Source organism: Diachasma alloeum, unplaced genomic scaffold, assembly GCF_001412515.2.
Source record: "Diachasma alloeum isolate Michigan unplaced genomic scaffold, Dall2.0 Dall_scaffold_00200, whole genome shotgun sequence".
Taxonomy (NCBI): domain Eukaryota; kingdom Metazoa; phylum Arthropoda; class Insecta; order Hymenoptera; family Braconidae; genus Diachasma; species Diachasma alloeum.
This window is the reverse complement of record NW_021680365.1, coordinates 2,249,604-2,264,082: the sequence shown is the minus strand read 5'-3', so window position 1 is coordinate 2,264,082 and position 14,479 is coordinate 2,249,604. Positions and strand designations below refer to the sequence as shown.

The 14,479-nt window shown below is 36.6% G+C and overlaps 1 protein-coding gene across 1 annotated transcript in view; it reads right to left on the bottom strand.

The window, feature by feature from the left end:
* Positions 1–9,307: 9,307 nt before the first annotated feature.
* Positions 9,308–14,479, bottom strand: part of LOC107035705 (parathyroid hormone/parathyroid hormone-related peptide receptor) — an 83,909-nt gene continuing 78,737 nt past the window's right edge. Inside the window, exons 11-13 of the mRNA XM_015253256.1 lie at positions 13,255–13,510; positions 11,669–11,829; positions 9,308–9,994 (exon numbers count right to left, since the gene is read on the bottom strand). Of these exons, the coding sequence (XP_015108742.1) occupies positions 9,857–9,994; positions 11,669–11,829; positions 13,255–13,510 (555 nt within the window). The 3' untranslated portion in view covers positions 9,308–9,856. The remainder of the gene's footprint in view (positions 9,995–11,668; positions 11,830–13,254; positions 13,511–14,479) is intronic.

The window sequence follows — 14,479 nt, the reverse complement described above, 5'->3', positions numbered from 1 at the left end:
CCTGCAAACGGGGAGATGAGGGTGGCTAAAATATATTCTGCAACCCTGTCTCCTCGTTGGCTACAAATTTCAACCCTCCGCATACATGCCTTCCCCTTCACCCGCTCGTAAAATCACGCGTTCTCGGTAGCATCGAGGAGGACTTCTCAGGACCGAAAAGAACTGAGGATTCGAATGGTCTCTGGAAAAGTACGTCGCAGAACTGATTAGGACTTACCAGGTCCATCTAGGTCTGGAGAGATCTTGAAAGACCTGTGTACGTCCAATCAGAACCAAATCCTCGACTCGGGCCGGTCCTCTATATACTGCAGTGGCATAATTTTCCATCCGTAAGTAATTCGTTGAAAAAAAAACACCGAAAATTCTCGGGTCGGATTCACGTACCACATTTGGTGGAATGGCCCACTTATTCCTATAGGGCCATCATATTTTCATCACTGCTATCTCCTCCCATTGTGTTACTATTTAATTTCAGAGAAATTTCTGTGGCTCCTACCAAAACTTCCGTGATTATGAAGGTGAAGAACAGACCACAGGAATGTTTTTTTTATCAAGTAGAGTAAAAAATATCGCTTATTCTTCCGAGGATTTTTTTAATTTATTAAATTGATGAAGTAGGAAACAATTGGATGAAAAAATGTGGCGGGTAGCGAAATAAAGACTTATGGTTGAAATAATCAAGTCGTTGTATTTAGCACGGGAGATGTGTTTATATCAAATTTCGAAATCGAACTGAATATTTTGGCTGGCAGCGTGAGGGTTTAAATTCCTTTATTATGGTAGTTTTGAGAATTGTCCAGAAATTTCGTGAGGGACAAGGATAGCTTGATGTTTGTCTCGAACGTGACGATACAGAATATTCGAGACGCGTTATATAAATTTCGGAATAATAATTGATTGTGACTCGCACTGTTAGAAAATTACTCTTGAAATTTCAAGTAAAAAAGCGTGAAATTTTTAACAACCACAAAATTACATGAAATTTTTGTAGAATTCTTCATTGACAGGTCAGTTAATTTCTTGAATATTCAAGTAATTCTCGATTTTCAGGTTCATATGGCACTGAAAAACCTTGAATATTTCGAAAATTCAGGCTATAACTTCTCTGAATTTTCAATCTATTTAAAATTGAATTGTACCTGATGTTTAATTTCCATGATGAGATTGGAAATTCAAGCTTTCATTCAAAAATCAATGATTCTTTAACATAAAAAAGGCAATTTTCTTGAATTTTCCAGATGAATGAGAAATTTAGTGAACGTTTTCATTTGAAATTGAATTCAAACTCACAACATTGAAAATTCAGATGACATTGTGACTGAAATTTCAAGAAATTTCTAACAGTGCGTGCCACAAACAAATGATCCGCATTTTTTTATTTTGAAAAATTGCGAAGTCAATTGAAGAAACGTTTGCATAAAAATCTCCTCTCAATCTCAATGCTCATCATCATCATCATCATAATCTCGACAAAAGGAAGCCCATTAGACAAATAGTTCTTGCCACAGTGGAGAAAATGGAATGCTGCGAGTTTCTTGAATTAGCCGAGATAATCTTACCCCTCATCTTCACGGTGATTGCATAAGTAATCACCCAATCATCAGGGGATCTCTCATAGGATCCTAATCGATTCAGATGGCATGTTCTCTGAACATTACGGTTAGGCAAATATACCCGAACAAAATGTCGAGAGTGTTCGCAGGCAATTGGTTCCCCTCGTTCTCTCTGAAAGGCTTTCGAATAGTCGCGTAATTACGCATTCCGATGGCCTTTTGCATTTCATTTGAGATGGGAAAAACATTAGTTCTCTTTTCGTTCTTTTATCATCTTCTTTAAATGTTTCCACGTTGACATGAAATTTAATAACGAAAACTCTAATGTGATTTTTGCCTCCACCGGTCGAGATCTGTTATCAGCCAATAAAGTGAAGCAAATCAAAGGCTTTTGTTGAAGCTAAGAAATGCAATAACTCTACTAAAGATTACAACTTTTTTTTATTAAAGATTCAAATTCAAACTTCATCTTTATTATATTTAGTCTTCATTTATATCAGAGGCATATTTTTTTCCATATACATGAATGTTTCCTTGAGTTAAAAGATGAATTCATTATTTAGATATTGAATCGTTGTTTATATGGCGAAGAGACCGGATTTATTGACTTAGGATATTCCTTTATTTGAACTAAGTTTATCGTTTATTTGATTGTTATGAAGATTTTATTCGACGTTAATCCGTCATTCATTTCATATAAATAAAATATTTTCATGAAAATCAATTCATTTAATTGAATTGAATAAATTCAATTTAATTCAGTTGATGAGTTAATTAATTTTCAACAAAATATCGAGTAAAAAGCTCCATCTAAAAAAATAATACCTCATTTTAAGATTTCAAAGGGGAATAAGATTTTCAAAAGTCTTAGACTGAAGCCTGAAATTCATAAGTTGAGAGTTTCGAAAGTCAATTTGAGACGTTAAAATGTCAATTTAAGATTTCTGAAAGTCTCATATTGGGACTTTGGAAGGTCTTAATTGGAGAGTTTCGATGTCTCCAATTAAGAATTTGAAGACTTTTCAAGTGTGTTTATTTTTGTAGAAGATTTTGAAGGTTCCAATTTGAAACTTTCAAACTCTCAAGTTGAGACTTTCAAAGATCTCAATTTGAGATTTTTAAATACCTCAAATTACGACTTTCGGATCTCAACTTGAAATTTTTATTTTATGGGGCGTTCTGAAAGTCTTAATTGGGACCCTTGAAAGACTCAGCTTGAGACTTTGGAAGTCTCAAATTAAAACCTTTCAAAGTTTCAATTTGTCATCATAAGTCTTAAAATAAGGCTTGTTTTTTTGGTTATTCTTTTGAATCAAACACGTCATTTCACTCAAATTTTCTGAAGCGCAAATTCAACTGAAACTCTAGAATGCAATTTTGGGAGAAAAACTGATTACGAGTGTTCATTTATATAGAATGCTCATTTATATAGATTTTAAAGGTCTTAAAATAAGATTTTCAAAAGCTCAATTGAAGCCTGAAATCCTTAAGTTGTGTTCCGAAAATCTCAATTTAAGATGTTAATACGCCAATGTAAGCCTTCAGAAAGTCGCATGTTCGGACTTTGGAGTGTCTTAATTGGAGACATTCAATGTATGCAATTAAGACTAATTGGATACATTGAGTGTCTCCAATTAAGACTTTGAGGACTTTTTAAGTGTGTTTATTTTTGTAGGAGCTTTTGAAGGTTCCGATTTGAAACTTTCAAACACTCAAGTTGAGACTTTCGAAGATCTCAATTTGAGATTTTTAAATACCTCAAATTAAGACTTTCGGATTTTAACTTGAAATTTTGTTTTACGGGAAGTTCTGAAAGTCTTAACTTGAGACCTTTCAAAGTCTCGGCTTGAGACTTTGAAAGTCTCAAATTAAAACCATCCAGAATCTGAATTTGTCATCGTAAGTCTCAAAATAAAGCTTTTTTTGGAAGTTTCTGTGAATCAAACACGTTATTTCTCTCGAATTTTCTTAGGTGTAAATTCACCTGAAACTCTAAAATGCAATTTTGTGAGAAAAACTGATTGCGAGTGCTCATATCTCCTCATTTATGTATGTCGTGTCTAGGAAAACACTCGGTCGAGGGCTGGGAAAATGAAACTTAGAAGCGGGCATGCATGAGTGCTCCAGTTCTCAAGTAGGCTGTGAAGCATGAGGAGCTTGAGCTCTTGATCTCCATATTAAAATCATAGTTATGAAGAACCCTTCAACAATGGATGGCAACGTACCAGCTTACAATTTTTCATCTGCCCCTAGATATAAAGCCGAAGGTAGCACGTATCCATATAATACTACACCTCATCATTGCGGTAATAACGCAATATTATCGTCTGAATTGCAGTCGACAATTGAAAAATCTATACCGTCTCTATTTTCCAAGATTTTATAACAGATGTCTCTCAATTTTAAAAAGAGGGCGAAATTTATTACGTGCCCTGAATCATCTCAATTTGGCGAAGAATCTTTACGCGTGATCAATTTGGTCCGTAGCAAACCACACGAAGACCACTAACGGACGGACTGAACCATTTTTCATGTCAGTTTTTCCACCCCAGTTTACTTTTCAACTAGGAGATCACGATAAAAAATTGAAATCATATGTTTTTCCAAGAACTTCAGACATTCCACTGGCGAATGACACATTTCCGATACAATTTTTTATGAATTCACGGTTTTCTATTTTAAGAGATCATGCGAATGACATGGTTCCAATACATTTTTGATGGATACGCTGTTTTCAATTGTAGGATGTCGTGCGTCGTTGAAACAAAAATAATTTTTTTTTAACAAGGTACTATTTTTTATACTCATATTGCATTCCTATTACCCTTACGGTTTTATAAGTGCCTCACTTCATCAGCCTGTTACACCCAAAAGAAACAATCGTTAATATTTTATTTTCTAAATTTTGGTCTATCATTCATTTACCTCTCCCCCCTGTCTTTAGGCGGAGTTGAATAATTGTACCTGACAAGTTCTACTTAGGTCTTTCCATTCACAACTGGATAGGTCTTGGGAAGACATTTCTACCTCTGGTTATGTCACATTTCAGCACTCGTTAGGTGTAAGCAGGACTTGTATTCAGACTTTCAAAATCCTTGCCGGTGCCCGTAATTCTATGCACCTATATTAAATGCGGGTCCATATCCCTGTTTACGCATGCGTTATTGAAATAAAAAATGCAATTATTGTTTTTTTTTTAAATCTCGAAAATCGACATTTCAGGGGAGGGTGGAGGGGAGACGCATATATGCGGAGGATTGAAATTTATACTCAACAAGGGGAGAAGGTTGAAAAATCTATTCTAGCCACCCTTGTCCCTCCGTTTGCATACGCTGTCTGAATAAAAAATGAAATTGTTAACAAATCTGACCCTTGTTCCAAGTAAAAATGAAAATTTTTTATTTCGACATTTCTGGCGCCTCCGAGGGTGTCATTGGCATTAGAGGAGTCAATACATACGGAATCAACATTGACTTGGCGAAAAATAGTATATTATGTCAGCAGGCGACAAAAGTATTATCTGGCGAATGTGGCATTTTAATCCGAGCTGAAGGAGAGGAATTAGAATCACATTCGAGCGAAGCGAGGTTAGAATCGCGGTTTTTTCGGGCCCAACGACATAAAATTTTTTTTCAGTTTTCACTTTTTCCACATACTTTTGAGAGTTCTGAATAGCCCGTCGCTTAAATAGTTGAAATCAACGTTCGCCCGGCTAAAAAATTCGATTTTGGCGAAAGTCGACTTTCTCCCTGGAAAAACGGAAAATCTGACCCTTTAAAAATCTGAAAAAAAAAAAATTTCTGTTTTTACTTTTTCCACATACTTTTGAGAGTTCTCAATAGCTCGTCGCTTAAATAGTTGGAATCAACGTTCGCCCGGCTAAAAAATTCGATTTTGGCGAAAGTCTACTTTCCCCCTGGAAAAATCCAAGATTTGACACTTTGGCCCTCGTGACCCTTGTGACCCTTTGCCCGACTTTCCCCCTGAAAAAATCCAAGATCTGACACTTTGGCCCCCGGTAAAAAAATTTTTTTTTCAGTTTTCACTTTTTCCACATACTTTTGACAGTGGTGACTCTTTTGAGAGTAAATTAACCTTCCTGAACTGGCTAGATCTCTTACGTCTCACTTGCACTGCAGTGGTGCCCTATAGGTTGAGTAGTTGGCGGCAGCGCGCCGCTCTACGCGCCAGTTCAGGAGGGTTAATATAAGAATAAAGAATAATAATATCCCCAAGATAATTTTGGATGGGAGAAATTATTGGGTTATTTCTCTCCGCGCGAGATTTGCCCATCATTCAATTGATACATCAAACGCTTCGAGTTATGCGCATTTTATGGCTTTGCAATGTACGTTTCTACTAAAATGAAATATGAAGACTGACTATTGCAACGCGGATATTGCATCCCGATATTTGGTGGAATGGCCCGTATATTTTCACGGTGATATATTCCATGAAACTATGCGATCATCCATAATTTCCCGCACGATCGCAAAATTTACGATTTAAACCCTGGAACTTTGCATGAAAACCTATAAACTTTTCCAATATACAGCTATATAACATAACGGTTAATGCCGTTATCAGAATTCCTACCAGTTGACAACAGCTGTTTCGTCCACGTGAAGTAAACCGATTAAGGTTAATTGTTTGTCCGACGGAAATGAGCCAGAAGGCTTGCGCCACGCTAGACGACCTGTATTGAAATCCCGGGTTCTGGGTGTTGTAATTGAGTTGTTAACAGATAATATGTTAATTTAATCGATTGCTGGATGCTCCGAAATACGCAGTAAACAAACAAATAATACCTTACGTTCAGAGTTTAAGGTCTTAAAATAATATTTGCAAAAGTCTTAAATTGAAACCTGCAAGTATCAAGGTGAGAGTTTCGAAAGTCTCAAGTTGAGACTTCGGAAAGTCTCAACATAAGGATTTTTAAAGTTTTTACTTAAGACTAAAAATCCTTGCAAGTTTCAATTTAAGACATCTGAAAATCTTAATAAGAGAGCTTCAAGTCGTTCAATTTTAAGTCATAATTCTTCAGACTTCAAGCTTCTGCTTCAAGGAATTTTTGCCGACTTCACGCTCATGGAAAAGCCATCGCACGTGTATCAATATATACTATTTCGTCACTAGGTCGAATGAAATCATTCTGGTGAACATGAGGGCTGCAATCATATGAGCTAGATTTTTTTTCGGGCATATGATGACCACACATACAAAAAAATTCAATAGAAAAAGTCAGCGAAATCGCTAGAAAATTCTATCGGAATTTTCGAGAAATTCTATTAAAATTCCAGGGAATTCTCATTAAAATTGTATTTATTTTTTGCGCTGATTCTATGAGATATTTGATAGGAAAAAGTCAATGGATTTCGATTTTTCTATATGATTATTATATTCTCTAGGAAGTTTTTCTATAAAAATACTCAGGCATGAATTTTCTACTTTTTTTTCACTCGGATGCTGGAATGCAAAACAAAACTAAACATAGGGGGAAAAACTTGGAAAATCCTTCCCAATAATTTTAATAGAAAGAATCTTAGGAGAAAAATTCAAACAGAAAAATCAAAATCTATTGACTTTTTCCTATTAAACATCCAATTTGTTTTTTATTTTTTGGCCTCTGTGGTCATTAGCTGATTCGAAGTGAAGCAATCCATTATGTCCAAATGATAAAAATTGATCCAGTCATTTGGATTAAGCCCAATATTTCGACCCCCTTAGGAGGACCCTGCAAAGGGGATCGAAATATTGGGCTTCACTTCGAATCAGTTAATAACCGCAGAGGTTAAAAACTAAAAAACAAGTTAAAAATTTAGTCGAAATCTTCTCCACAACATCAAACATCTAATAGAATCTGCGCGAAAAACAAATAGAATTTTAAAGAGAATTTTCTAGAATTTAAATAGAATTCCCATAGAATTTCTAGAGAATTTCGATACAGTTTTCTACCGAATTCGCTAAGGTTTTCTATTAAATTTTTTCCATACGTGCATTATTTTGGAAAAATGGGCTGTGCGCCCGTGAACCCCCTGCCCCCTGAAATGACAAAAATAGTATTACTACCAAGATCACATTACGATTATCTCTCTCCACCGATGCGAAAGAAGGAAGTTTGCTCAACTGATAAAATTAGTTCCATAGATAAGGAAGTAGAAAAGATTACGATCGTCATACGCACCATTTCCTCAATAGGAGAAATGATATGATTACCGATATAAATGAATTGATGTCGTAATACTCCCAAAAAGGCTCCACACATGTACCATTATTGAACGATGGATTAGGTCATTCGCCTTGACGATTTAATCTCCGATAATAGCAAAATTTCCACATTTGGGAACTTTATACCTTTTTTATCGCTTGACATTGAAACTGAACGCTTGCGAAACGATAGAGGAGTCCATTCATAAAATGTAGAGATGTACTGGTGGATCCAAAGTCAATGAAAACTTGTGTAAATCATTCTCAAACAAGTTCTACTTCCTCTAAAAATTCCAGAATGCAGATAATCGAAGTACGCCCCGAGAAAATTGACATTTTTACATTTTTTCGACCCGTAAAAACTCTACCAGTCCTCCAATTTGGACTATTTTTCAATGCATTTTTTTTGTGATATGACCTTTCGCAAAATCAATCGCATGAATTTTGAAATGACTCAATTCCTTCTGTTGAATAAAACGTGAATGTTATTGAAACATTAAAAATTAATTGTTTCATGAGGGTAGCTGGTGCCTGTACTGCCCACCCGTACTTCTTACGATTGGCTGAGACATTTTTTTTGCTTTTTTTATTATGCAAATATTTTTGCTGACAACAAGTAATTTCAACAAATTTTCTATTTTCTACTGTGGAAAGATCGTTAAAAAAATCCAAATCATTTCCTACCGAATTCTTAAAATACTTCGACCCCAGAATTTAAGATTTTTCAAATTTCCAGTTGGTCCATAATTGAATGGAGTGCGAAATATATGTTCGTTATACATTTCCACATTCATTGCGACCTTTTCGGTAGCAGAAAAATATCTTCATCAGTTATAATTGGCTATTTTATCAGGCTCCGCGTTTGTGGGTAATTCCGCCCAGAGTTTGTGGGTAATGTTGCCCAGGGTTTGTATAGGGCTGCTAGACTCTAGAGGGCGGTCGAGTGACAGCTCGATTGCTTGGGGTATTCGGTGGCCACTGGAACATCGGGTAAATTCAGGATAATTTATTATTATTCACGTGAAATCTTTCTCAACCTGGAGCCAAAGAATGGAAACGAAGGATAAAAATAGGAAAACTTATAACAGTGGGTCTGCATTGCTAAAAAAAGTCATCAAAACAAGGTGGGCGGTATTGGACGCATGGCGAGCGGTATTACCCTCAAAGCTCGATTCCATCGCTCACTGGCCGATGGCAATTGAATTACCTAATTAAATACGTTCAATGTTAATAAAAAATCTGTCCTCTTAACATCTTCGAGTAAACACATCTAAGAACCCATTCTAACCGTTTATGACTCCTCGTAGACTGCGAGGCTGGAAAAGAAGACTCACTTCCCTTAGGTGGGCGGTACACGCACCAGTTCCCCTACACTTAGTTTTTCCATAAATAAAAAATTGAAAAAAAAAATCAGAAATTTTCCGTTATTTTTGTTTACTTTTGGTAATTAAAAAAAGCGGTGTGACCCCCCTTAACTCATTACCAATGTTCGAAAGAGTATATCGTTCGTTTTCAAACGCTCAAGGAACTAACAAGTCCACACATTATTACATCAAAATTGTCTTTATTGTAAAATATCAATTTCGTTGGACATATCATAATTTACATAATTTCAAGCATTAAAAACTCCTGACAATTAGAGAGCATCTGTAAAATCGCCATTGTAATAACTAATTGATTAAAACTGTCATTAGGTACACGTGTAGTCTGAGGTAACATTTACTTCCCACCAAACATTAGAAAATTCTTTGGAATGACTGTTGAATTATTTCGAGCAGTCTCAACGGTTGAACTGCACATTTCATAATTACCAATAATCATTAATAATACAGCATTACTTTGGACATAGATGCAGGGCATTTGGGAATAAAAATCGTGAGCATTGACTTCTCATACGAAACTCTATTCATGCCTGATTGACCGCATTCTCCAGCGAATCTCGTGACATTATCTTATAATATTGAAATTTATGTCTGAGGTTATTCGGTTGAATTGTTCTCCTCCTCGATGGATCATAACGCCGAGGTGCATCTCTCTGGGGCTTTATGCCTTGTATTCTGCACAATGATGACTCGCGGTCTTCCTGAGTCTGTTAATCAAGGAATCTCGTGCGGATAATGATGCAATTCGAATGCCAAACTGCAGCATTCAAAGTCTGCGCTGCAACGATGATGCTCTGGGGGCTTATCCGTCTTATCCATTATGCGGATTGGGTAGGTAGACACGTCGGACATCTGGAATTACTCGACCATTAGTTTGACGTGATTTCTCAAGGAGCGATTTTTTAAAAAATGTCTTCTTTATCGTCTGCCTAATAATTATTAGTGTTGCCAATGGTGAAGGCGGCTTTTAAATAAAGTTCTTCTTTGAGTAACAAAGATGTGTAAGCTGGAGATATGGAATGACCGTAATTTTCCCTTTCGGGAAAAAAAATGTTCACTTATTCTGCACGGAGATAAATATTCACTTGTAATACCACAAGAGCTTCAAAATTATCGGGTATTTTCCGATAGGTTCGTTGCAAACAAACGAAGGAGTCAAGTTTTTCAGGTTAATTTTGAATGATTTTTCCTGAAAAACTTGACGATTTCGTTTGTATGCAGGGAACCTTGAGGAAAATGCCCGATTAATTTTGAAGCTCGTGTGGTATTCGGGGGATTATTTTTCCAATCCAAATGTCGGGCAATATAATTGGACCATGAGACGAAACTCACAATTGAGAAACGAAATAGTACATTAGAGTACAAGGGCACAAATTTCGTTTTCAACGAATGTGTGTACAGACCTCGCCTTCGGCTCGGCCTGTAAACTACACATTCGTTGAAAACGAAATTTATTACCGAGTGCTCTATAATATTTTATGTCAAGTCGTGCAGAAGTCGAGTTTTGAGCAAGCTGCGCGAAGCGCAGTGTGCGATAAACTCGACTTATTGCACGGCGCGACATAAATTGTATAATTAACACAACGACACAATTGAATTCAATCTGTCAGTTTGACGAGGGGTTAATTCGACTGCATGATGTTTTGTTTTTTATATAGCAACCACCAGAGAAAATTATCAAATAATTATCAGTTGAAAACCCTGCAGCTTGTACCACGTGATGTCGAATGGGCCAATTATATTGCCCGATATTTGGGTTGGGAAAATAATCAGTAGTAATACCCCAAGAGCTTCAAAATTATCGGGTATTTCCCTTTAGCTTCGTTGCAAACAAATGAGGGTGTCAAGTTTGGCAGGTTAAAAAATTCCGAGCGTTTGAGCGAGGGATTTTTCTGCAAAACGTGGCACGAAGGTTTGTTTGCAGGGGAGCTTGAGGGAAATACCCGATTAATTTTGAATCTCGAGGGGTATTTGTCGGATTATTTTTCCCAAACGGATTTTGGCCAAGCAGAGTGCAGTGGACAACATCAGGAGGTGAATTGGGGAAGATTTGAACAAATTATGTTAATAGAATCACCCGATTTCCATAGACTGTCAAATATTAGATTCTATCTGAAATGAGCTGAAAAAATGGAGAGCTACTGCGAAATATTCAAAAGCTAGGAGGAAATATCCGAAATAAAACTGTCGGGTAGCCTCAATTACTGCGTTCTGATTGGTCGAAATCCGATTGGGAAAAATAATCAGAAGTTATACGTTTTTCTTTGATTTTTGGGGACAATTTCTCCACAAGAAATAAAAATTTCTCTCATCCCAAGGATTTTACCGAAAGCTTGAAACTTTTTCTGTGTAAACTTTTATCATAATTTTTTTTCCTCATGTGGAAACCGTAAATTATGAAGCAACTCTAAAATCTCCACAGTCTCAACACAGATTCCGAATAAAAATAGCACAAGAAAAATCGGAATCCCTCGGATCTCCTTAAAGCATAAAAATCATGATTACACTAAATATTTTTCCACCTACATGAGAGCAAAATGAGAGGACCGACTGATCCGTGTATTTGCTGCACAGAGGTGAGGTGTGAGTGGTGGGATGATCATGGGGATCTTGGATACCTGGTCCACCGCCCACACTATCGAGATATCCCCGGCTGCTCGCTAAACTACCGCCTCTTGTCGCAACGTCTGCAAGCAATTTACATTTTTTCCATAAAAAAAAATTTCACCTCCAAATTAGAGAGGAAAAGCTGATGGCATAACCGAAGACATAATTTTACGACAGTCATAAAAAAGTATGCATACGAAAATGGATCCCAGTTACTGGGGACGAAAGAATGTCGAGTGCAATGTTAAAAATTTCAGGATGACATTTTCGACAAGAGTCTCCTTAAAATTCAAAGTGTCTTTGGACTCTCAGGTTGGTGCAGAAAATGATAATAGAGGGAACTGAATTCTCCAGCGGCTTTGAATATTTATGTGAAATTATTCAGGGAAATATTTTGACATTAAAATTCCACTAGTTCAACTGGAGAGAGGGGAAATGACTCTGAATATTCCACGAGACTGGGGAGTGTCATTCATCGAGGTTAATAACGCCTCGAACTAAGTCATGGAGTTGACGGGAAAAAACAAATTTTGTGGATTATTATAAATTCTAGAAATTGACGTTTTATAGGATTTTTTTTAATAGATGAGAAAGTTGAATGAAACATCACGTATGGAAAAATTCAATAGAAAGTCTAGCGAAAAATCAAAGAGAACTATCACTTTCAGTTCCATTTTTCCCTGAAAATGAATAGAAAACTGGAATATTCCGGTAAATATAATATATTGTTGAATTTTTAAGACCGTGACACTGAATGCGATTTAGGGGAAAGATAATCTTGAAATTTCAGATTTCACTGAAAATTGAATGTAATTTGGGACTGAATATTCATATTAGATTGTAAATTTGAATAAATTACGGAATTCTCGTCTTTATACTGCTTAAAATCCCGGAATTTTACGGAATTTCTACACGGAGAGAAATATTCATTAAAAATTACGTATCTTTTCCGTAATTCCGGAGAGAAATGTGGTTGTAGGAAATTTTACGGAAGTGTCATGGAATTTTTCCAGAGCGTTCCATAATTTTGACCTAAATCTCCTGTGAAAAATTACGATACCGCCACTTAAATTTTCGGAGTCGATTCCGTAATCGGTGAGCGAATTGTGAATTCCGTAATTTCTACTGAACATTTCTCTCTGTGTAGTGAAACCTAAAATTTCATGATTTTTAAATCCCCTAAATTGCATTCAATGCCAGTGGCCTGAAAAATAATTGTCAACTGTCCATAAAATTTCATTTTTTTTCCAACAATGTACTAGGAAAATCATCATATTTTGGTGGAAACTTTCTTTCTTGTCCACAACTAAATTGATTCAACTCGACAAAACATCTCTTCAGGGGAAAATATAATTTTTCGGTAGACTTAATTTTTTCTCCATGTGCAAAGGTAATTTTTTCTCTCAATATGCGGTAAAAGAAAGAAAAATAAAAGATCATTCCTCCCAGTTGATGCCTATTAGTGCACGCGTTCTAGCTATAGGAGTCAGTAGAAAAAAAAATACCTTGTGTACTCGCCATCGAGTGGGTTGATCGATGAATTGTGCTTTGATGAAATAGCCCGAGCCAGGGAGTTTTCCACCAAGATTTCCGGGGTTTCCCAGATTTTCCATTGCAACTGCACGCGCTATTTGAACGGGTCGAGTGCCGAGGGTCCCATCTGCCTCGCAATCTCGGCCACTTTTTGCTCCTCAAGACTCTCGAAAGCTCGGTCCTCACTTCGCCGTTCAAAAAACAGTACAATACTGCTACGAAAAACCCCTGAAAGTAATTAGTTTATTTTTTTGTTGGTGAAGGAATCAATTATGCAGAATTCTGCAAGGAAGAGATATGGTGAAGGAATCAATTATGCAGAATTCTGCATAATTGATTCCTTCACCAACATAAAAGAAAGATTTATAAGCGTGAGTACATTAATTGGAAAACTGGAAAAATCATCAATTTAAGAAACGAAAATGTTCTTGATTTAATGATTCTGTGATTCATTAAATCCTGGTGAAGAAGAATAATTCATCTGTTCTCAACAGCTAGTTGGTACTGGTGCAGTAGTAAGGTAGGCAAACTTAGTTATGGAAATCTAAGCAGAATTGAGTGTTGTCGCAATATGGAGATGGGTAACCGCATGAAAAACATTGGGAAGAGATATGGGAGGGACTCAGTTTCGCTTCGTAAAAGAGTATTATACGGTTTCTGATGAAACCCAAATGATATTCTCAATGCAGACAAGTTGAGTTATGGAAAATTCAGCAGTGTTGAGCGTGGTCGCTATGGGGATGGGTGACCCCCGACGAAAATCGTTGAGAAGAGATAAGAGAGAAAATTGAGTGTAGCATATTCCCGAGTCGAATAATTGGACCTGACAGGTTCTACTTAGGTTCTAATTCGGTTCAGAACTGGATACGTCTTGGGAAGCCTCTTCCCAAGTGCTTCCGAGACCTTTCTACCTCTGGTTATGTCCCATTTCAGCACTTGTTAGGTGTAAGCAGGACTTGTATTCAGACTTCCCAAATCCGTGCCGGTCCCCGTAATTCTATGGGCCTATATTAAATCTGCGTTCATATCCCTGTTTACTCATGCGTTATTGAAATAAAAAATGCAATTATTGTTTTTTTTTAATCTCGAAAATCGACATTTCACGAGAGGGTGAGGGGAGATGCATGTATGTTGAGGCTTGACATTTTTACCCAACAGGGGGAGAAGGTAGCAGAATCTATTCTAGCCACTCTTGTC